Genomic DNA, 22,771 nt, shown 5'->3' on the forward strand with positions numbered 1-22,771 from the left:
CCCCGTTGGCGCGCACTGGAGCGGAACAAAATGTGTGTGTGTGTGTTCTCCTCTAAAATGTGTGTGTGTGTGTGTGTTCTCCTCTAAAATGTGTGTGTGTGTTCTCCTCTAAAATGTGTGTTCTCCTCTAAAATGTGTGTGTGTGTTCTCCTCTAAAATGTGTGTGTGTGTCTGTGTTCTCCTCTAAAATGTGTGTGTGTGTGTGTGTTCTCCTCTAAAATGTGTGTGTGTGTGTGTGTTCTCCTCTAAAATGTGTGTGTGTGTGTGTGTTTCTCCTCTAAAATGTGTGTGTGTGTGTGTGTTCTCCTCTAAAATGTGTGTGTGTGTGTCCTCCTAAAATGTGTGTGTGTTCTCCTCTAAAATGTGTGTGTGTGTGTGTGTTCTCCTCTAAAATGTGTGTGTGTGTGTGTGTTCTCCTCTAAAATGTGTGTGTGTGTGTGTGTTCTCCTCTAAAATGTGTGTGTGTGTGTGTGTTCTCCTCTAAAATGTGTGTGTGTGTGTGTGTTCTCCTCTAAAATGTGTGTGTGTGTGTGTGTGTGTGTTCTCCTCTAAAATGTGTGTGTGTGTTCTGTGTGTGTGTGTGTGTGTGTTCTCCTCTAAAATGTGTGTGTGTGTGTGTGTTCTCCTCTAAAATGTGTGTGTGTGTGTGTGTTCTCCTCTAAAATGTGTGTGTGTGTGTGTGTGTCTCCTCTAAAATGTGTGTGTGTGTGTGTGTTCTCCTCTAAAATGTGTGTGTGTGTGTGTGTTCTTCTCCTCTAAAATGTGTGTGTGTGTGTGTGTCTCCTCTAAAATGTGTGTGTGTGTGTGTGTTCTCCTCTAAAATGTGTGTGTGTGTGTGTGTTCTCCTCTAAAATGTGTGTGTGTGTGTGTGTTCTCCTCTAAAATGTGTGTGTGTGTGTGTGTTCTCCTCTAAAATGTCTCCTCTAAAATGTGTGTGTGTGTGTGTGTTTCTCCTCTAAAATGTGTGTGTGTGTGTGTGTTCTCCTCTAAAATGTGTGTGTGTGTGTGTGTTCTCCTCTAAAATGTGTGTGTGTGTGTGTGTTTCTCCTCTAAAATGTGTGTGTGTGTGTGTGTTCTCCTCTAAAATGTGTGTGTGTGTGTGTTCTCCTCTAAAATGTGTGTGTGTGTGTGTGTTCTCCTCTAAAATGTGTGTGTGTGTGTGTGTTTTGATCCTCTAAAATGTGTGTGTGTGTGTGTTCTCCTCTAAAATGTGTGTGTGTGTGTGTGTTCTCCTCTAAAATGTGTGTGTGTGTGTGTGTTCTCCTCTAAAATGTGTGTGTGTGTGTGTGTTCTCCTCTAAAATGTGTGTGTGTGTGTGTGTTTCTCCTCTAAAATGTGTGTGTGTGTGTGTGTTCTCCTCTAAAATGTGTGTGTGTGTGTGTGTTCTCCTCTAAAATGTGTGTGTGTGTGTGTTCTCCTCTAAAATGTGTGTGTGTGTGTGTGTTCTCCTCTAAAATGTGTGTGTGTGTGTGTGTTCTCCTCTAAAATGTGTGTGTGTGTGTGTTCTCCTCTAAAATGTGTGTGTGTGTGTGTGTCTCCTCTAAAATGTGTGTGTGTGTGTGTGTTTCTCCTCTAAAATGTGTGTGTGTGTGTGTGTTCCCTCTAAAATCTAAAATGTGTGTGTGTGTGTGTGTTCTCCTCTAAAATGTGTGTGTGTGTGTGTGTTCTCCTCTAAAATGTGTGTGTGTGTGTGTGTTCTCCTCTAAAATGTGTGTGTGTGTGTGTGTTCTCCTCTAAAATGTGTGTGTGTGTGTGTGTTCTCCTCTAAAATGTGTGTGTGTGTGTGTGTCCTCCTCTAAAATGTGTGTGTGTGTGTGTTTCTCCTCTAAAATGTGTGTGTGTGTGTGTGTTCTCCTCTAAAATGTGTGTGTGTGTGTGTGTTCTCCTCTAAAATGTGTGTGTGTGTGTGTGTTCTCCTCTAAAATGTGTGTGTGTGTGTGTTCTCCTCTAAAATGTGTGTGTGTGTGTGTGTTCTCCTCTAAAATGTGTGTGTGTGTGTGTGTTCTCCTCTAAAATGTGTGTGTGTGTGTGTGTTTCTCCTCTAAAATGTGTGTGTGTGTGTGTGTTCTCCTCTAAAATGTGTGTGTGTGTGTGTTCTCCTCTAAAATGTGTGTGTGTGTGTGTGTTTCTCCTCTAAAATGTGTGTGTGTGTGTGTGTGTCTCCTCTAAAATGTGTGTGTGTGTGTGTGTTCTCCTCTAAAATGTGTGTGTGTGTGTGTGTTCTCCTCTAAAATGTGTGTGTGTGTGTGTGTTCTCCTCTAAAATGTGTGTGTGTGTGTGTGTTCTCCTCTAAAATGTGTGTGTGTGTGTGTTCTCCTCTAAAATGTGTGTGTGTGTGTGTGTTCTCCTCTAAAATGTGTGTGTGTGTGTGTGTTCTCCTCTAAAATGTGTGTTCTCCTCTAAAATGTGTGTGTGTGTGTGTGTTCTCCTCTAAAATGTGTGTGTGTGTGTGTGTTCTCCTCTAAAATGTGTGTGTGTGTGTGTGTTCTCCTCTAAAATGTGTGTGTGTGTGTGTGTTCTCCTCTAAAATGTGTGTGTGTGTGTGTGTTCTCCTCTAAAATGTGTGTGTGTGTGTTCTCCTCTAAAATGTGTGTTCTCCTCCTAAAATGTGTGTGTGTGTGTGTGTTCTCCTCTAAAATGTGTGTGTGTGTGTGTGTTCTCCTCTAAAATGTGTGTGTGTGTGTGTGTTTCTCCTCTAAAATGTGTGTGTGTGTGTGTTTCTCCTCTAAAATGTGTGTGTGTGTGTGTGTTCTCCTCTAAAATGTGTGTGTGTGTGTGTGTGTTCTCCTCTAAAATGTGTGTGTGTGTGTGTGTTCTCCTCTAAAATGTGTGTGTGTGTGTGTGTTCTCCTCTAAAATGTGTGTGTGTGTGTGTGTTCTCCTCTAAAATGTGTGTGTGTGTGTGTGTTCTCCTCTAAAATGTGTGTGTGTGTGTGTGTTCTCCTCTAAAATGTGTGTGTGTGTGTGTGTCTCCTCTAAAATGTGTGTGTGTGTGTGTGTTCTCCTCTAAAATGTGTGTGTGTGTGTGTGTTCTCCTCTAAAATGTGTGTGTGTGTGTGTGTTCTCCTCTAAAATGTGTGTGTGTGTGTGTGTCTCCTCTAAAATGTGTGTGTGTGTGTGTTCTCCTCTAAAATGTGTGTGTGTGTGTGTGTTCTCCTCTAAAATGTGTGTGTGTGTGTGTGTGTCTCCTCTAAAATGTGTGTGTGTGTGTGTGTGTTCTCCTCTAAAATGTGTGTGTGTGTGTTCTCCTCTAAAATGTGTGTGTGTGTGTGTGTTCTCTCCTCTAAAATGTGTGTGTGTGTGTGTGTTCTCCTCTAAAATGTGTGTGTGTGTGTGTTCTCCTCTAAAATGTGTGTGTGTGTGTGTGTTCTCCTCTAAAATGTGTGTGTGTGTGTGTGTTCTCCTCTAAAATGTGTGTGTGTGTGTGTGTTCTCCTCTAAAATGTGTGTGTGTGTGTGTGTGTGTTCTCCTCTAAAATGTGTGTGTGTGTGTGTGTTCTCCTCTAAAATGTGTGTGTGTGTGTGTCTCCTCTAAAATGTGTGTGTGTGTGTGTGTTCTCCTCTAAAATGTGTGTGTGTGTGTGTGTTCTCCTCTAAAATGTGTGTGTGTGTGTGTGTTCTCCTCTAAAATGTGTGTGTGTGTGTGTCTCCTCTAAAATGTGTGTGTGTGTGTGTGTGTTCTCCTCTAAAATGTGTGTGTGTGTGTGTGTTCTCCTCTAAAATGTGTGTGTGTGTGTGTGTTCTCCTCTAAAATGTGTGTGTGTGTGTGTGTGTGTCCTCTAAAATGTGTGTGTGTGTGTGTGTTCTCCTCTAAAATGTGTGTGTGTGTGTGTGTTCTCCTCTAAAATGTGTGTGTGTGTGTGTGTTCTCCTCTAAAATGTGTGTGTGTGTGTGTGTGTTCTCCTCTAAAATGTGTGTGTGTGTGTGTGTTCTCCTCTAAAATGTGTGTGTGTGTGTGTGTTCTCCTCTAAAATGTGTGTGTGTGTGTGTTCTCCTCTAAAATGTGTGTGTGTGTGTGTGTGTTCTCCTCTAAAATGTGTGTGTGTGTTCTCCTCTAAAATGTGTGTGTGTGTGTGTGTTCTCCTCTAAAATGTGTGTGTGTGTGTGTGTTCTCCTCTAAAATGTGTGTGTGTGTGTGTTCTCCTCTAAAATGTGTGTGTGTGTGTGTTCTCCTCTAAAATGTGTGTGTGTGTGTGTTCTCCTCTAAAATGTGTGTGTGTGTGTGTGTTCTCCTCTAAAATGTGTGTGTGTGTGTGTGTTCTCCTCTAAAATGTGTGTGTGTGTGTGTGTTCTCCTCTAAAATGTGTGTGTGTGTGTGTGTTCTCCTCTAAAATGTGTGTGTGTGTGTGTGTTCTCCTCTAAAATGTGTGTGTGTGTGTGTTCTCCTCTAAAATGTGTGTGTGTGTGTGTTCTCCTCTAAAATGTGTGTGTGTGTGTGTGTTCTCCTCTAAAATGTGTGTGTGTGTGTGTGTTCTCCTCTAAAATGTGTGTGTGTGTGTGTGTTCTCCTCTAAAATGTGTGTGTGTGTGTTCTCCTCTAAAATGTGTGTGTGTGTGTGTTCTCCTCTAAAATGTGTGTGTGTGTGTGTTTCTCCTCTAAAATGTGTGTGTGTGTGTGTGTTCTCCTCTAAAATGTGTGTGTGTGTGTGTGTGTCTCCTCTAAAATGTGTGTGTGTGTGTGTGTTCTCCTCTAAAATGTGTGTGTGTGTGTGTGTGTTGTGTTCTCCTCTAAAATGTGTGTGTGTGTGTGTTCTCCTCTAAAATGTGTGTGTGTGTGTGTTCTCCTCTAAAATGTGTGTGTGTGTGTGTGTTCTCCTCTAAAATGTGTGTGTGTGTGTGTGTTCTCCTCTAAAATGTGTGTGTGTGTGTGTGTCTCCTCTAAAATGTGTGTGTGTGTGTGTGTTCTCCTCTAAAATGTGTGTGTGTGTGTGTGTGTGTTCTCCTCTAAAATGTGTGTGTGTGTGTGTTCTCCTCTAAAATGTGTGTGTGTGTGTGTCCTCTAAAATGTGTGTGTTCTCCTCTAAAATGTGTGTGTGTGTGTGTGTCTCCTCTAAAATGTGTGTGTGTGTGTCTCCTCTAAAATGTGTGTGTGTGTGTGTCTCCTCTAAAATGTGTGTGTGTGTGTGTGTTCTCCTCTAAAATGTGTGTGTGTGTGTGTGTTCTCCTCTAAAATGTGTGTGTGTGTGTGTTCTCCTCTAAAATGTGTGTGTGTGTGTGTTCTCCTCTAAAATGTGTGTGTGTGTGTGTGTTTCTCCTCTAAAATGTGTGTGTGTGTGTGTTCTCCTCTAAAATGTGTGTGTGTGTGTGTTTCTCCTCTAAAATGTGTGTGTGTGTGTGTGTGTGTTCTCCTCTAAAATGTGTGTGTGTGTGTGTCTCCTCTAAAATGTGTGTGTGTGTGTTGTTTCTCCTCTAAAATGTGTGTGTGTGTGTTCTCCTCTAAAATGTGTGTGTGTCCTCTAAAATGTGTGTGTGTGTGTTCTCCTCTAAAATGTGTGTGTGTGTGTGTTCTCCTCTAAAATGTGTGTGGTGTGTGTGTTCTCCTCTAAAATGTGTTCTCCTCCCTCTAAAATGTGTGTGTGTGTGTGTTCTCCTCTAAAATGTGTGTGTGTGTGTGTGTTCTCCTCTAAAATGTGTGTGTGTGTGTTCTCCTCTAAAATGTGTGTGTGTGTGTTCTCCTCTAAAATGTGTGTGTGTGTGTTCTCCTCTAAAATGTGTGTGTGTGTGTGTGTGTGTGTGTGTGTTCTCCTCTAAAATGTGTGTGTGTGTGTGTTCTCCTCTAAAATGTGTGTGTGTGTGTGTGTTCTCCTCTAAAATGTGTGTGTGTGTGTGTTCTCCTCTAAAATGTGTGTGTGTGTGTGTTCTCCTCTAAAATGTGTGTGTGTGTGTTTCTCCTCTAAAATGTGTGTGTGTGTGTGTTCTCCTCTAAAATGTGTGTGTGTGTGTGTGTCTCCTCTAAAATGTGTGTGTGTGTGTGTCTCCTCTAAAATGTGTGTGTGTGTGTGTGTCTCCTCTAAAATGTGTGTGTGTGTTCTCCTCTAAAATGTGTGTGTGTGTGTGTTCTCCTCTAAAATGTGTGTGTGTGTGTGTGTTCTCCTCTAAAATGTGTGTGTGTGTGTGTTCTCCTCTAAAATGTGTGTGTGTGTGTGTTCTCCTCTAAAATGTGTGTGTGTGTGTGTTCTCCTCTAAAATGTGTGTGTGTGTGTGTGTTCTCCTCTAAAATGTGTGTGTGTGTGTGTTCTCCTCTAAAATGTGTGTGTGTGTGTGTGTCTCCTCTAAAATGTGTGTGTGTGTGTGTTCTCCTCTAAAATGTGTGTGTGTGTGTGTTGTTCTCCTCTAAAATGTGTGTGTGTGTCCTCTAAAATGTGTGTGTGTGTGTGTTCTCCTCTAAAATGTGTGTGTGTGTGTGTTGTGTGTGTGTGTGTTCTCCTCTAAAATGTGTGTGTGTGTGTGTGTTCTCCTCTAAAATGTGTGTGTGTGTGTTTCTCCTCTAAAATGTGTGTGTGTGTGTGTGTGTTGTTCTCCTCTAAAATGTGTGTGTGTGTGTGTTCTCCTCTAAAATGTGTGTGTGTGTGTGTGTGTTCTCCTCTAAAATGTGTGTGTGTGTGTTCTCCTCTAAAATGTGTGTGTGTGTGTGTGTTCTCCTCTAAAATGTGTGTGTGTGTGTGTGTTCTCTCTAAAATGTGTGTGTGTGTGTGTGTTCTCCTCTAAAGTGTGTGTGTGTGTTCTCCTCTAAAATGTGTGTGTGTGTGTGTTCTCCTCTAAAATGTGTGTGTGTGTGTGTGTCTCCTCTAAAATGTGTGTGTGTGTGTGTGTTCTCCTCTAAAATGTGTGTGTGTGTGTTCTCCTCTAAAATGTGTGTGTGTGTGTGTGTTCTCCTCTAAAATGTGTGTGTGTGTGTGTGTTCTCCTCTAAAATGTGTGTGTGTGTGTGTGTGTTCTCCTCTAAAATGTGTGTGTGTGTGTGTGTGTTCTCCTCTAAAATGTGTGTGTGTGTGTGTGTGTGTGTTCTCCTCTAAAATTGTGTGTGTGTGTGTGTGTTCTCCTCTAAAATGTGTGTGTGTGTGTTTCTCCTCTAAAATGTGTGTGTGTGTGTGTGTTCTCCTCTAAAATGTGTGTGTGTGTGTTCTCCTCTAAAATGTGTGTGTGTGTGTGTTGTGTTCTCCTCTAAAATGTGTGTGTGTGTGTGTTCTCCTCTAAAATGTGTGTGTGTGTGTGTTCTCCTCTAAAATGTGTGTGTGTGTGTTCTCCTCTAAAATGTGTGTGTGTGTGTTCTCCTCTAAAATGTGTGTGTGTGTGTTCTCCTAAAATGTGTGTGTGTGTGTTCTCCTCTAAAATGTGTGTGTGTGTGTGTGTTCTCCTCTAAAATGTGTGTGTGTGTGTGTGTTCTCCTCTAAAATGTGTGTGTGTGTGTGTCCCTAAAATGTGTGTGTGTGTGTTCTCCTCTAAAATGTGTGTGTGTGTTGTGTTCTCCTCTAAAATGTGTGTGTGTGTGTGTGTGTGTGTTCTCCTCTAAAATGTGTGTGTGTGTGTGTTCTCCTCTAAAATGTGTGTGTGTGTGTGTGTGTTCTCCTCTAAAATGTGTGTGTGTGTGTGTTCTCCTCTAAAATGTGTGTGTCTCCTCTAAAATGTGTGTGTGTGTTCTCCTCTAAAATGTGTGTGTGTGTTCTCCTCTAAAATGTGTGTGTGTGTGTGTTCTCCTCTAAAATGTGTGTGTGTGTGTGTGTGTTCTCCTCTAAAATGTGTGTGTGTGTGTGTGTGTGTGTGTGTGTGTGTCCTCTAAAATGTGTGTGTTTTCCTCTAAAATGTGTGTGTGTGTCCTCCTCTAAAATGTGTGTGTGTGTGTTCTCCTCTAAAATGTGTGTGTGTGTGTGTGTTCTCCTCTAAAATGTGTGTGTGTGTTCTCCTCTAAAATGTGTGTGTGTGTGTGTGTTCTCCTCTAAAATGTGTGTGTGTGTGTGTGTTCTCCTCTAAAATGTGTGTGTGTGTGTTCTCCTCTAAAATGTGCTTTAAGAGGCTTTCAGCATGAAGTTCATCAAAGGAAAACAGATCGATTCAGCTGAGGATGAGTGGAGATGCCAATTATATACCATCAATACAATGTCATTCAGAGAGAGAGACTCCAAACAAATTAACAGCCAAAGCTGCAGGAGTGGATGGACTTTATTAGTTGTCATTAAACCTCTATTAAGTCATTTGCCCTTCTCTCCCATAATCCCATTTCTATGGTTTACCTTTCTCTCCAAAGATCCACCTGTTGTGCATGCTGTTGATGAAGAAGATGGGGGTCTGAGTCACACACATGAGGAAGTCTGTCAACGCCAGGTTAATAATGAACATGTTGGCTGGAGTACGTAAACTCCGACTCCTGGAGGGGGGAGAGAGGGAGAGAGGAGAGAGATATAGGGAGGGAAGGGGGGGAGAGAGAGAGAGAGGAGAGAGGGAGGGAGGGAGGGAGGGAGGGAGGAGAGAGAGAGAGAGAGAGAGAGAGAGAGAGAGAGAGAGAGAGAGAGAGAGAGAGAGAGAGAGAGAGAGAGAGAGAGAGAGAGAAAGAGAGAGAGAGAGGGGAGGGATGGGCGGGCGGGGGGGAAAGAGGGATAGAGGGAGGAGAGAGAGAGAGGAGGGAGAGAGAGAGGTGAGGGGAGAGAGGGGGGTGGGGAGAGAGAGAGGGGGGTGGGGGATAGAGAGAGGGGGGAGAGAGAAGGGGAGGGGAGGTGGAGAGAGAGAGGGGGGAGTTGCGGGGGAGAGAGAGGGAGAGAGGGAGAGAGGGAGGGAGGGAGGGGCGGGGAGAGAGAGATAGAAATGGAGGGAGGGGCAGGGGGAGAGGGAGGGGTGAGGGAGCAGAGGGTAGAGTAGAAGAGTCGGAGAGATAGAGGGAGATGGAGAGAGTGGAAGAGGAGGGAAGGAGGGGGAGAATGGTCCGTGAGAGAGAAGACAGGCTATGTTCACACTGCCCACAAAATGAGGTGGAAACTGAGCTGCACTTCCTAACCTCCTGCTAAATGTATGACCATATTAGGGACACGTATTTCACTCAGATTACACAAGAATTCGAAAACAAATCCAATTTTGATAAACTCCCATATCTACTGGGTGAAATACCACAGTGTGCCATCACAGCAGCAAGATGTGTGACCTGTTGCCACAAGAAAAGGGCAACAAGTGAAGAACAAACACCATTGTAAATACAACCCATATTGATGTTTATTTATTGTCCCTTTTGTACTTGAATTATTTGCACATCGTTACAACACTATTTATAGACATAATGTGACATTTGACATGTCTTTATTCTTTTGGAACACTTTTTATTGTTTATTTCACTTTTGTTTATGATCCATTTCATTTGCTTTGGCAACGTTGAATCCCATGCCAATAAAGCCCCTTCAATTGAATGTCATTAATAGCGAAGGAAGGAGTACATTAGCAATAGCAGCTATGGCCCAACTGTTACTGCTGTTGTAGCCTGAACACTCGTGTGTATGAACACACAACAGATTCAATCAAACATTATAGGGTTTTAAAGAAGCATGAAAACATTATTATGAAGGCAGGTACCTGTTTTATATAACAACCCATATTGATGGATTGGTTGGTTGATTTAGCGATTGATTGATCTCATACCTGCAGAAGGCATACATTACGAGGAAGTTTCCAACCATGCCTGTGATGCCGACGGCGAGGATGACGGACCCGAGGGTGTAGTGGTGGTGGTCTGGGACATCCACCGTTGGGAAGGGCCATCGCACTGTCATGGCAACCTAGAGAGAGAGAGAGAGAGAGAGAGAGAGAGAGAGAGAGAGAGAGAGAGAGAGAGAGAGAGAGAGAAGAGAGAGAGAGAGAGAGAGAGAGAGAGAGAGAGAGAGAGAGAGAGAGAGAGAGAGAGAGAGAGAGAGAGAGAGAGAGAGAGAGACAGGTGATTGTAATTATGAAACCAATAAAAGGAGCCCCAGAGAGAGATATACAGTAGTTACTGTAATATATGTTGTTTTATACAGTAGACTGTAATATATGTTATGTTCCTATATAGTTACTGAATATATGTTGAATGTTCCTATATAGTTACTGTACTATATAGTTGCATGTTCCTATATAGTTACTGTAATATATGCATAATGTTCCTATATAGTTACTGTACTATATGCATAGAGTTACTGTAATATATGTTGAATGTTCCTATATAGTTACTGTAATAGATGAATGTTCCTATATAGTTACTGTAATATATGTTGAATGTTCCTATATAGTTACTGTACTATATGTTGAATGTTCCTATATAGTTACTGTAATATATGTTGAATGTTCCTATATAGTTACTGTAGAGAAAGTTACTGTAATATATGTTGAATGTTCCTAGTTACTGTAATATATGCATAATGTTCCTAGTTACTGTACAGATGTTGAATGTTCCTATATAGTTACTGTAATATATACATAATGTTCCTATATAGTTACTGTAATATATGATAATGTTCCTATATAGTTACTGAATATATGTTGCATGTTCCTATTAGTTAATTATGATAACCAATAAAAGGATGTTCCCCAGTCTTTATTTTGAATGTTCCTATATACAATATATGTAATGTTACTGTAATATATGCATAATGTTCCTATTTTATGTACATATGTAGTTACTGTAATATATGTTGAATGTTCCTATATAGTTACTGTAATATATGTTGCATGTTCCTATATAGTTACTGTACTATATGCATAATGTTCCTATATAGTTACTGTACTATATGCATAATGTTCCTATATAGTTACTGTAATATATGCATAATGTTCCTATATAGTTACTGTAATATATGCATAATGTTCCTATATAGTTACTGTACTATATGTTGAATGTTCCTATATAGTTACTGTAATATATGATGAATGTTCCTATATAGTTACTGTAATATATGCATAATGTTCCTATATAGTTACTGTAATATATGTTGAATGTTCCCATATAGTTACTGTAATATATGTTGAATGTTCCTATATAGTTACTGTAATATATGTTACTGAATATAATGTTCCCATATAGTTACTGTAATATATGTTGAATGTTCCTATATAGTTACTGTAATATATGTTGAATGTTCCTATATAGTTACTGTAATATATGCATAATGTTCCTATATAGTTACTGTACTATATGTTGCATGTTCCCATATAGTTACTGTAATATATGTTGAATGTTCCTATATAGTTACTGTAATATATGCATAATGTTCCTATATAGTTACTGTACTATATGTTGAATGCTCCTATATAGTTACTTGAAGTTAATTGAACGTTTCAGCCAGTAGGTCTTCGTCAGACTGATAGTAAACGAGGTATAGGCAGTTGAAACCTAGTCTCTCTCACTGCACCATGAGTCTGTTGAAGGAGACTAGCCCAGGGCGTATAAAACCATGTTAATGTATTTCTAAGAATTGATATTCCTTTTATATTACATATTTATACCCAGCAACTGGGATTCCAGAAAATTGTTGAATATGTGCACACTACTTCTGAGAATGATCAAATGATCAAATCATGACAAGACTATAAACCTGTGAAATATTAAATGATCAAATAATGGCATATCTATAAAGCGTTTTTAACAAAAACTGTCATTATGTCTCTCTCTCCCTCGAAAGACTCTTGACTAACTCAGTGAATTAATAATGCCTGAGAAGTCGGTGTTTGGAGGATATATTGGTGTATACTGGAAAACCGTGCCAATATATACTCCAAAGACCACCTTCAAAAACATTACCACTTTTATGCACCAAATAATTATTGCCATAATTTCATTAAAAACTTTATTTTGATGAATTTATTCATACCATTTCATCCTTCCAAGAGATACTGTCCCGACACAAATCTAGTGTTGCTACCCACGCCGGCTGTTGGTTCGGTAGCCAGAGGTGTGACCCAGTCGTTAAGGATTTTTGTCTATGGGCCAGACATTTGTTCTACATGTTCTATTGCCATACTGACTGGCAACGTTCTTGTCCCTTGCTCGCTAGCTGGCCAACTACGGCTAACTTACAGTCACGTCAAACAGTGCAGCCAGAATAACAACAAAGAAGCTCCATTTGCATTTCTAAGCTGTTTTGTCATGACATTTATTTTGGATACATTCATAAGAATGAGCTGATGAGGCGTGATTTCACCTGGCATGGACAATGTGCTCAGAGGAGCTCCAACCACACAGCTAACACAATCACTTCAAAACACTGTTGTTCAGAGGAGCTAGCCAACCACACAGCTAACACAATCACTTCAAACTGAAGCTGGACACTGTTGTTCAGAGGAGCTAGCCAACCACACAGCTAACACAATCACTTCAAACTGAAGCTGGACACTGTTGTTCAGAGGAGCTAGCCAACCACACAGCTAACACAATCACTTCACACTGAAGCTGGACACTGTTGTTCAGCTAACACAATCACTTCACACTGAAGCTGGACACTGTTGTTCAGAGGAGCTAGCCAACCACACAGCTAACACAATCACTTCAAACTGAAGCTGGACACTGTTGTTCAGAGGAGCTAGCCAACCACACAGCTAACACAATCACTTCAAACTGAAGCTGGACACTGTTGTTCAGAGGAGCTAGCCAACCACACAGCTAACACAATCACTTCAAACTGAAGCTGGACACTGTTGTTCAGAGGAGCTAGCCAACCACACAGCTAACACAATCACTTCAAACTGAAGCTGGACACTGTTGTTCAGAGGAGCTAGCCAACCACACAGCTAACACAATCACTTCAAACTGAAGCTGGACACTGTTGTTCAGAGGAGCTAGCCAACCACACAGCTAACACAATCACTTCAAACTGAAGCTGGACACTGTTGTTCATAGGAGCTAGCCAACCACACAGCTAACACATTCACTTCAAACTGAAGCTGGACACTGTTGTTCAGAGGAGCTAGCCAACCACACAGCTAACACAATCACTTCAAACTGAAGCTGGACACTGTTGTTCAGAGGAGCTAGCCAACCACACAGCTAACACAATCACTTCAAACTGAAGCTGGACACTGTTGTTCAGAGGAGCTAGCCAACCACACAGCTAACACAATCACTTCAAACTGAAGCTGGACACTGTTGTTCAGAGGAGCTAGCCAACCACACAGCTAACACAATCACTTCAAACTGAAGCTGGACACTGTTGTTCAGAGGAGCTAGCCAACCACACAGCTAACACAATCACTTCAAACTGAAGCTGGACACTGTTGTTCAGAGGAGCTAGCCAACCACACAGCTAACACAATCACTTCAAACTGAAGCTGGACACTGTTGTTCAGAGGAGCTAGCCAACCACACAACTAACACAATCACTTCAAACTGAAGCTGGACACTGTTGTTCATAGGAGCTAGCCAACCACACAGCTAACACAATCACTTCAAACTGAAGCTGGACACTGTTGTTCAGAGGAGCTAGCCAACCACACAGCTAACACAATCACTTCACACTGAAGCTGGACACTGTTGTTCAGAGGAGCTTGCCAACCACACAACTAACACAATCACTTCAAACTGAAGCTGGTCACTGTTGTTCAGAGGAGCTAGCCAACCACACAACTAACACAATCACTTCAAACTGAAGCTGGACACTGTTGTTCAGAGGAGCTAGCCAACCACACAGCTAACACAATCACTTCAAACTGAAGCTGGACACTGTTGTTCAGAGGAGCTAGCCAACCATACAGCTAACACAATCACTTCACACTGAAGCTGGACACTGTTGTTCAGAGGAGCTTGCCAACCACACAACTAACACAATCACTTCAAACTGAAGCTGGTCACTGTTGTTCAGAGGAGCTAGCCAACCACACAGCTAACACAATCACTTCAAACTGAAGCTGGACACTGTTGTTCAGAGGAGCTAGCCAACCACACAGCTAACACAATCACTTCAAACTGAAGCTGGACACTGTTGTTCAGAGGAGCTAGCCAACCACACAGCTAACACAATCACTTCAAACTGAAGCTGGACACTGTTGTTCAGAGGAGCTAGCCAACCACACAGCTATCACAATCACTTCAAACTGAAGCTGAACACTGTTGTTCATAGGAGCTAGCCAACCACACAGCTAACACAATCACTTCAAACTGAAGCTGGACACTGTTGTTCAGAGGAGCTAGCCAACCACACAGCTAACACAATCACTTCAAACTGAAGCTGGACACTGTTGTTCAGAGGAGCTAGCCAACCACACAGCTAACACAATCACTTCAAACACTGAAGCTGCCAACCACACAGCTAACACTCACTTCAAACTGAAGCTGGACACTGTTGTTCAGAGGAGCTAGCCAACCACACAGCTAACACAATCACTTCAAACTGAAGCTGGACACTGTTGTTCAGAGGAGCTAGCCAACCACACAACTAACACAATCACTTCAAACTGAAGCTGCAAACTAGCTGCATTTTGTTTTGATTTACCAGTTTTCTATTGACATTTCTTTGTTTATACCCATAAAATGACGCTGATTCATGATTTCGACTGGCTGAGAAAAGCTGCCTGCCTATGTTCATTACTATGGAACAGCTGGTGATTGAATTTCAATGTTGAAACAATGTTGCAAATGTCAGAGAGACAGAAAGCAAGGTTTATACAAATCTCTGCTGTTGAAAGCCAATTGCTAGTCAAAAAGAAATGGGAGATAATGTCTAGATGCTTTTTACAGTGGAGATCAAGTTTATAAATTGCCTGGCTGGGCTGATGAGACAGTGGATTGCATAGTCAGATGGAACAGAGTAAATAAGCATTTCAACGTCATAGCTTTAGCCGATGGTAACTTGTGGAATAGACACTGGCTGAAATGCAGTTTTAACCAATCAGCGTCCAGGATTAGACCCACCCGTTGTATAATTGTTTATATTACTTCCATTGTCTAACCAATAGAACACAGTGGACCTTTGAGGGTTCTATTACCTTCAGATACAATTGTATTCCGACATGAACTGAACCCTCCTCCTCCACTCCTCCACAGTCTGAGGAGTCAAAGGTCATTAAACATATCAAAAATCAAACTTGATTTATAGAGCACATTTCTTACAGAGGATGCATTTCAAAGAGCTTAAATAAATGAAATAACTAAAGGTGCAAAATATAAAAACAAAAAATATTTCCTAAATTAGACAAATGAAAATTATACAACAATAATAAAACAACACTGAGAAACTAACGCATTAAAAATAAATACAAATAAGTAAGATACAGTATAAATAAAATAGATAATATGACTAAAAGCTAAGTAAAAGCACGGCTAAATAGGTGTGTTGAATTAATTAATTTAGTTCATTCTTGAACATGTCGACAGTTTCTGAAGCACTCAGACCCTTCAGGTAGGCCGTTCCAGAGGCCAGAAGTATAGTGGCTGAAGGCAGCCTCACCAAACATTCTTCTTCTGACCTTTGGAACGACCAAAAGGCCTAACCCAGAGGATCTGAGAGATCGACTGGGCGTATATCTTAAAAGCAGATATACCATTTGGTGCAAGGCCACATAGTGCTTATAAAAAAATCGATAAAATACCTGCTAGGGGTGATTTCCTTCTGGTGTTTGTAAGTACACGTGCTGCTGAATTCTGAATTAATTGGAGTTGGTTAATGTTGTTTTTGGATGACCGGACAGCATTGCAATAATGCTAGTGATAAAGGCATGCATTGGTCTCTCAGTGTTGGCCCAGCAGAGAAACAGAAACACTTTGGCAATATTTCTTAAGTGATAAAAAGCTGATTTTGTTGCATTACAGATGTGGGCACAATGGGCCTCAAAATGTAGGTCTAAAATCACAACTAGGTTTTTAGCCTGGTTGGTTGTATCTAGTGCCAGAGGATTGTAAAAGTCCTGTCAATGTCTCTGAATTGGCTCTTAGCAACAATAACCAGAGCCTCCGTTTTGTTTTTGTTCAGCTGTAGGGAAGTTTTGGGCCATCCATATATTTATGTCAGAGATATATTCCACCAGGGTGTTAATTGGGCTATCGCCATCTGAGGACACCGAGGAATACAGCTGTGTATCATTGGCACACCTATTAATGCTGCCAAGGGATAACATGTCAAAACTAAACAGTATAGGGCCCAAAATCAATCCTTGAGGTACGCCACATGAGATCTCGAGTTTTCCTGAGGCATGTTCTCCCAGGGCAACAAAATCATGTCTGTCAGTCAGATATATCTAAAACCAGCTCAGTACTAAGCCTGAGAGGCCAACCCAATTCTGTAGTCAGTCCAGGAGGATACCATGATCTACACAAAAAAATATGATGGTTGTAAATAGTACCAGATAGGGGTTCTCTGGCTTGTAACCATAGAGGAACCCTTTTTGATGCGATATATAATCATTTTTTAAAGATTCTATAAAGAACCATGCTCATAAGGAACCTGTATGATGTTATAAAGAATCCTTTCCTAAGGTTCTATAAAGAACCATTAAAAAGGTTATACTGTAAATACCACCAAGAAAAGGGTTCCCCTATTTTATGGTTCTTTATAGAACATTTATGGAGAATGGTTCTATAAAGAACCTTTTTCAATCTGAAAGGTTCATTGTAAAGCCTTTTGATCCTGATGAGAGAATTAAGACTGATTTTGTCAACCGTTCTCAAGGCCATACATGAGTCTTTCACAAGACACGATCACTGGCTATAGTCATATACGACATGCAACAATGTAACACAACAGATTAGATCAAATGGAATGACACACTCACTCACGGTTTCACAAAAAGAGCTGTGAACAAACTATGACCCCAAAAATTATAAAGAAACACATTTTATTATAATTTATTATAATCCCCCACATTTTGTATTATCACTAAAAGACCAAAGAACCCAAAAGGTTATTTGAGTCAGTATGGTTCCACATAGAACCATCGCCCTTTCCAAAGAACCCCTGAGGAACCCTCTTTTGTGTGTATTCTATAGTATGCAAGGCTGCATTTAAGCCAATGAGTAGAAGACAGAGAGCTTTGTAGCATCCGTGTTAATCTGAAAGTACAGTCTCTTTGCTTTGGTGGGTACAAAACAAGATTGGAATTTTTCCAAAACATAATCACTTCTGACCTGTTCTAATCTCTACTAAGAACTAGGGTCGACACCCTCTCTCTCCATTAATACACACACACACACACACACACACACACACACACACACACACACACACACACACACACACACACACACACACACACACACACACACACACACACACACACACACACACACACACACACACACACACACACACACACACACACACACACACACACACACACACACACAGTGCAGACGTAAACACATATACACATTCTTCTGTGCTAGAGTAGGCAGGGTGCCTGTGAATGAGTCGAAATCAATTTCCAATATCTCCGTGTTAGTCTGAGGAAGAGCTAAGGGGCTGTTGGGACAAGGACAACTATTGTTGGCCCTCTTTCCCATTCCGTCGACAACACAATCCCTGCTTTCTGTAATATGTAGGAGTTCAGCCGGAACTCACCCACTTCCTCTCTATAATCCCTCTGTGTGTGTGTTTGTGTGTGTCTACAGTGTGTGTGCACATGCACGTGTATATCGTCAACTGCCCCAGATCTGTGTACTTCAATTCAAACAATAAAAAAGCAATTTATTTTGGTAAAAGGGTCGGTGTTTGAGTAAAATAACCCTCTCAAATTCATACCTATGAATGCAGCGACTGACCATCCATGAGATCAAAACTATAGTTTTAACTGTGTTTTGAGGCTATAGTGTTGGTTTACGTTGACTTTGTTTGGAAACATTGGCATCAAAAAAAATATTATATTTTGGGTTTGACAGTTGAACTAAGCTCATGAGGCATTTATAAGTTGTATTCTCCAAGAATCAATGTCAATAATTCATTACATTTAACCCACAGTAGAAACTCTAAAGACACTCTAGTTACGCTTCTCTCGCTCTCTCTCTGTGTGTGTGTGTTACAATTAGACATAAGGTTAGGGTTAGTGATTAGGTTTAGGAGTCTAGGGTTAGGTTTAGTTTTAGGGTTAGGGGTTTGGGGTCAAGGTTAGGGTTAGTGATTAGGTTTAGGAGTCTAGGGTTAGATTTAGTTTTAGGGTTAGGGGTTTGGGGTCACGGTTAGGGTTAGTGATTAGGTTTAGGAGTCTAGGGTTAGATTTAGTTTTAGGGTTAGGGGTTTGGGGTCAAGGTTAGAGTTAGTGATTAGGTTTAGGAGTCTAGGGTTAGATATTGTTTTAGGGTTAGGGGTTTGGGGTCAAGGTCAGGGTTAGTGATTAGGTTTAGGAGTCTAGGGTTAGATTTAGTTTTAGGGTTAGGGGTTTGGGGTCAAGGTTAGGGTTAGTGATTAGGTTTAGGAGTCTAGGGTTAGATTTAGTTTTAGGGTTAGGGGTTTGGGGTCAAGGTTAGGGTTAGTGAAAATATCATTTTTAATGGGAATAATTGTTTTGGTCCCCGCAAGGATAGTAAAACAGACGTGTGTGTGTGTTTAGCTGAAGGATAGTTAAACAGACGTGTGTGTGTGTTTAGCTGAAGGATAGTTAAACAGACGTGTGTGTGTTTAGCTGAAGGATAGTAAAACAGACGTGTGTGTGTTTAGCTGAAGGATAGTAAAAACAGACGTGTGTGTGTGTTTAGCTGAAGGATAGTTAAACAGACGTGTGTGTGTGTTTAGCTGAAGGATAGTTAAACAGACGTGTGTGTGTGTTTAGCTGAAGGATAGTTAAACAGACGTGTGTGTGTTTAGCTGAAGGATAGTAAAACAGACATGTGTGTTTAGCTGAAGGATAGTAAAACAGACGTGTGTGTGTGTTTAGCTGAAGGATAGTAAAACAGACGTGTGTGTGTGTTTAGCTGAAGGATAGTTAAACAAGGAACATTTGGGCAATTGGTGACATTTCGCTGGTCCCCACAAGTAACAAGGCTAGTTTAAGTTAGTATTAGATTTAGGGTCTTCACAAGTGGCGCAGCGGTCTAGCCCAATCCCGGCAGCTGGCCTTGACGGTGCACAACTCTCCCAGCGTCGTCTGGGTTAGGGAAGGGTTTGGCCGGCTGGGATGTCCTTGTCCCATCGCGCTCTAGCGACTCCTTGTGGCGGCCAGGTGCATGCATGCTGACTTCGGTCGCCAGCTGTTGTTTCCTCTGACACATTGGTGCTTCTGGGTTAAGAAAGCAGTGTGTCATAAAGCTTCCCGGGGTCGTGTTTTGGAGGACATATGGTTTAGGAGTTTAGGGTTAGGGATTTGGGTTTAAGGTTAGGGAAAATATAATTTTGAATGGGAAAAATGGTTTGGTCCACAATAGGATAGTAAAACAAACGTGTGTGTGTGTGGGCTTGTACTACTATCGTCATAGATACCAGAAATCCCCCAAAGTCCACAGAAGGATAGAAAACAAGAAAATATATACATCTGACAACACTATAAATTCATACATCAGACAGAGTACGGGGCGGGGACTGTGTGTCTGTGCATGGCAGGTTAATTTATAAATGTAATCTGTTACAGTTACTAGTTGTAATCAATAATGTAACTTTTGGATTACCCAAACTCAGTAACGTAATCTGATTACTTTTGGATTACCCAAACTCAGTTACGTAATCTGATTACTTTTGGATTACCCAAACTCAGTTACGTAATCTGATTACTTTTGGATTACCCAAACTCAGTAATGTAATCTGATTACTTTTGGTGTATTACTTTCCCCTTAAGAGGAATTAGAAAAAGACAAAAAGGATACATCAAAGCATTTGGTATGTCATCATAGCGATCTCTGAGTGGTGGTCATCATTTGGTGTGTCATCATAGCGATCTCTGAGTGGTGGTCATCATTTGGTGTGTCATCATAGCGATCTCTGAGTGGTGGTCATCATTTGGTGTGTCATCATAGCGATCTCTGAGTGGTGGTCATCATTTGGTGTGTCATCATAGTGATCTCTGAGTGGTGGTCATCATTTGGTGTGTCATCATAGTGATCTCTGAGTGGTGGTCATCATTTGGTGTGTCATCATAGCGATCTCTGAGTGGTGGTCATCATTTGGTGTGTCATCATAGCGATCTCTGAGTGGTGGTCATCATTTGGTGTGTCATCATAGTGCTCTCTGAGTGGTGGTCATCATTTGGTGTGTCATCATAGCGATCTCTGAGTGGTGGTCATCATTTGGTGTGTCATCATAGCGATCTCTGAGTGGTGGTCATCATTTGGTGTGTCATCATAGTGCTCTCTGAGTGGTGGTCATCATTTGGTGTGTCATCATAGCGATCTCTGAGTGGTGGTCATCATTTGGTGTGTCATCATAGCGATCTCTGAGTGGTGGTCATCATTTGGTGTGTCATCATAGCGCTCTCTGAGTGGTGGTCATCATTTGGTGTGTCATCATAGCGATCTCTGAGTGGTGGTCATCATTTGGTGTGTCATCATAGCGATCTCTGAGTGGTGGTCATCATTTGGTGTGTCATCATAGCGATCTCTGAGTGGTGGTCATCATTTGGTGTGTCATCATAGCGATATCTGAGTGGTGGTCATCATTTGGTATGTCATCATAGTGCTCTCTGAGTGGTGGTCATCATTTGGTGTGTCATCATAGCGATCTCTGAGTGGTGGTCATCATTTGGTGTGTCATCATAGCGATCTCTGAGTGGTGGTCATCATTTGGTGTGTCATCATAGCGATATCTGAGTGGTGGTCATCATTTGGTATGTCATCATAGCGATCTCTGAGTGGTGGTCATCATTTGGTGTGTCATCATAGCGATCTCTGAGTGGTGGTCATCATTTGGTGTGTCATCATAGCGATCTCTGAGTGGTGGTCATCATTTGGTGTGTCATCATAGCGATATCTGAGTGGTGGTCATCATTTGGTATGTCATCATAGTGCTCTCTGAGTGGTGGTCATCATTTGGTGTGTCATCATAGCGATCTCTGAGTGGTGGTCATCATTTGGTGTGTCATCATAGCGATCTCTGAGTGGTGGTCATCATTTGGTGTGTCATCATAGCGATCTCTGAGTGGTGGTCATCATTTGGTGTGTCATCATAGTGCTCTCTGAGTGGTGGTCATCATTTGGTGTGTCATCATAGCGATCTCTGAGTGGTGGTCATCATTTGGTGTGTCATCATAGCGCTCTCTGAGTGGTGGTCATCATTTGGTGTGTCATCATCATTTGCATAGCATCTGAGATCTCTGAGTGGTGGTCATCATTTGGTGTGTCATCATAGTGCTCTCTGAGTGGTGGTCATCATTTGGTGTGTCATCATAGTGCTCTCTGAGTGGTGGTCATCATTTGGTGTGTCATCATAGCGATCTCTGAGTGGTGGTCATCATTTGGTGTGTCATCATAGCGATCTCTGAGTGGTGGTCATCATTTGGTGTGTCATCATAGTGCTCTCTGAGTGGTGGTCATCATTTGGTGTGTCATCATAGTGCTCTCTGAGTGGTGGTCATCATTTGGTGTGTCATCATAGTGCTCTCTGAGTGGTGGTCATCATTTGGTGTGTCATCATAGTGCTCTCTGAGTGGTGGTCATCATTTGGTGTGTCATCATAGTGCTCTCTGAGTGGTGGTCATCATTTGGTGTGTCATCATAGTGCTCTCTGAGTGGTGGTCATCATTTGGTGTGTCATCATAGCGATCTCTGAGTGGTGGTCATCATTTGGTGTGTCATCATAGTGCTCTCTGAGTGGTGGTCATCATTTGGTGTGTCATCATAGTGCTCTCTGAGTGGTGGTCATCATTTGGTGTATCATCATAGTGCTCTCTGAGTGGTGGTCATCATTTGGTGTGTCATCATAGTGCTCTCTGAGTGGTGGTCATCATTTGGTGTGTCATCATAGTGCTCTCTGAGTGGTGGTCATCATTTGGTGTGTCATCATAGTGCTCTCTGAGTGGTGGTCATCATTTGGTGTGTCATCATAGTGCTCTCTGAGTGGTGGTCATCATCTCTGAGTGGTGGTCATCATTTGGTGTGTCATCATTTGTGCTCTCTGAGTGGTGGTCATCATTTGGTGTGTCATCATAGTGCTCTCTGAGTGGTGGTCATCATTTGGTGTGTCATCATAGTGCTCTCTAATTTGTGCTGGAACAAATTTGAACTTGCACCTTTTTTACTGATGATTTGAATGTCATTGAGAAGACAGAAATATGTCAATGTTGTCCCCCTGCAAACATCCTTTCTCAATTTGAAAGTAATCCAAGATGTAAATCATCTAGTTTTTCAAAAGTATCTGTAATCTGATTAGACTATTTTTTTGTAATTTCAGTGACTGAAGTTACATTTTTTTGTAATCAGATTACATGTAATCAGCTCCCCAACCTTGTGTATGGCCTGTGTCTGTGTGCACTGTGAATGCATGCATGTGTGTTTTTCCTTGTCAGCAGGTAGTAAATGTTAGTGTGTGAGCTGCCAAAATTCTAATTGGCTTAGACAAAGGGAGGAACAAGAGGAGCAGGAGGTAGAGCAGGAAGTAGAGCAGGAAGGAGGGAGAGGATGATTGATGGACCTGAATCTCTACTGTCACACTGTTGCATCTCCAACCTCTTTAACCTTTACCTAACACCTACCCTAACCTTAACCGCCCATGGGTTATGACCCAATCTTAACCTGTCAAGGTTCTTGCGTCACTGGACGCATTGTTTTTTACAAGTAAATGTCATGTTCCTTTGGGTACAGCTTATTTCTTAGTTCCAAAAATCCAATGTTTGTGTCTGTTGGATGAATGTCAAATATCAACCTGAGGTTAAGTTGCCAAACACACACACACACACACACACACACACACACACACACACAC

The 22,771-nt window shown here is 41.6% G+C and overlaps 1 protein-coding gene across 3 annotated transcripts in view; it reads right to left on the minus strand.

Moving 5' to 3' along the window:
- LOC124048136 (melanopsin-A-like) overlaps positions 1-22,771 on the minus strand; it is a 56,288-nt gene that overhangs the window by 20,865 nt on the left and 12,652 nt on the right. For all 3 annotated transcript variants that reach the window (XM_046368600.1, XM_046368602.1, XM_046368603.1), the window contains 2 exons: positions 9,618-9,754; positions 8,228-8,361 (listed from right to left, as the gene is read on the minus strand). In XM_046368600.1, the coding sequence (XP_046224556.1) occupies positions 8,228-8,361; positions 9,618-9,754 (271 nt within the window). The remainder of the gene's footprint in view (positions 1-8,227; positions 8,362-9,617; positions 9,755-22,771) is intronic.

This window comes from Oncorhynchus gorbuscha, linkage group LG11, assembly GCF_021184085.1.
Source record: "Oncorhynchus gorbuscha isolate QuinsamMale2020 ecotype Even-year linkage group LG11, OgorEven_v1.0, whole genome shotgun sequence".
In the NCBI taxonomy this organism is placed as follows: domain Eukaryota; kingdom Metazoa; phylum Chordata; class Actinopteri; order Salmoniformes; family Salmonidae; genus Oncorhynchus; species Oncorhynchus gorbuscha.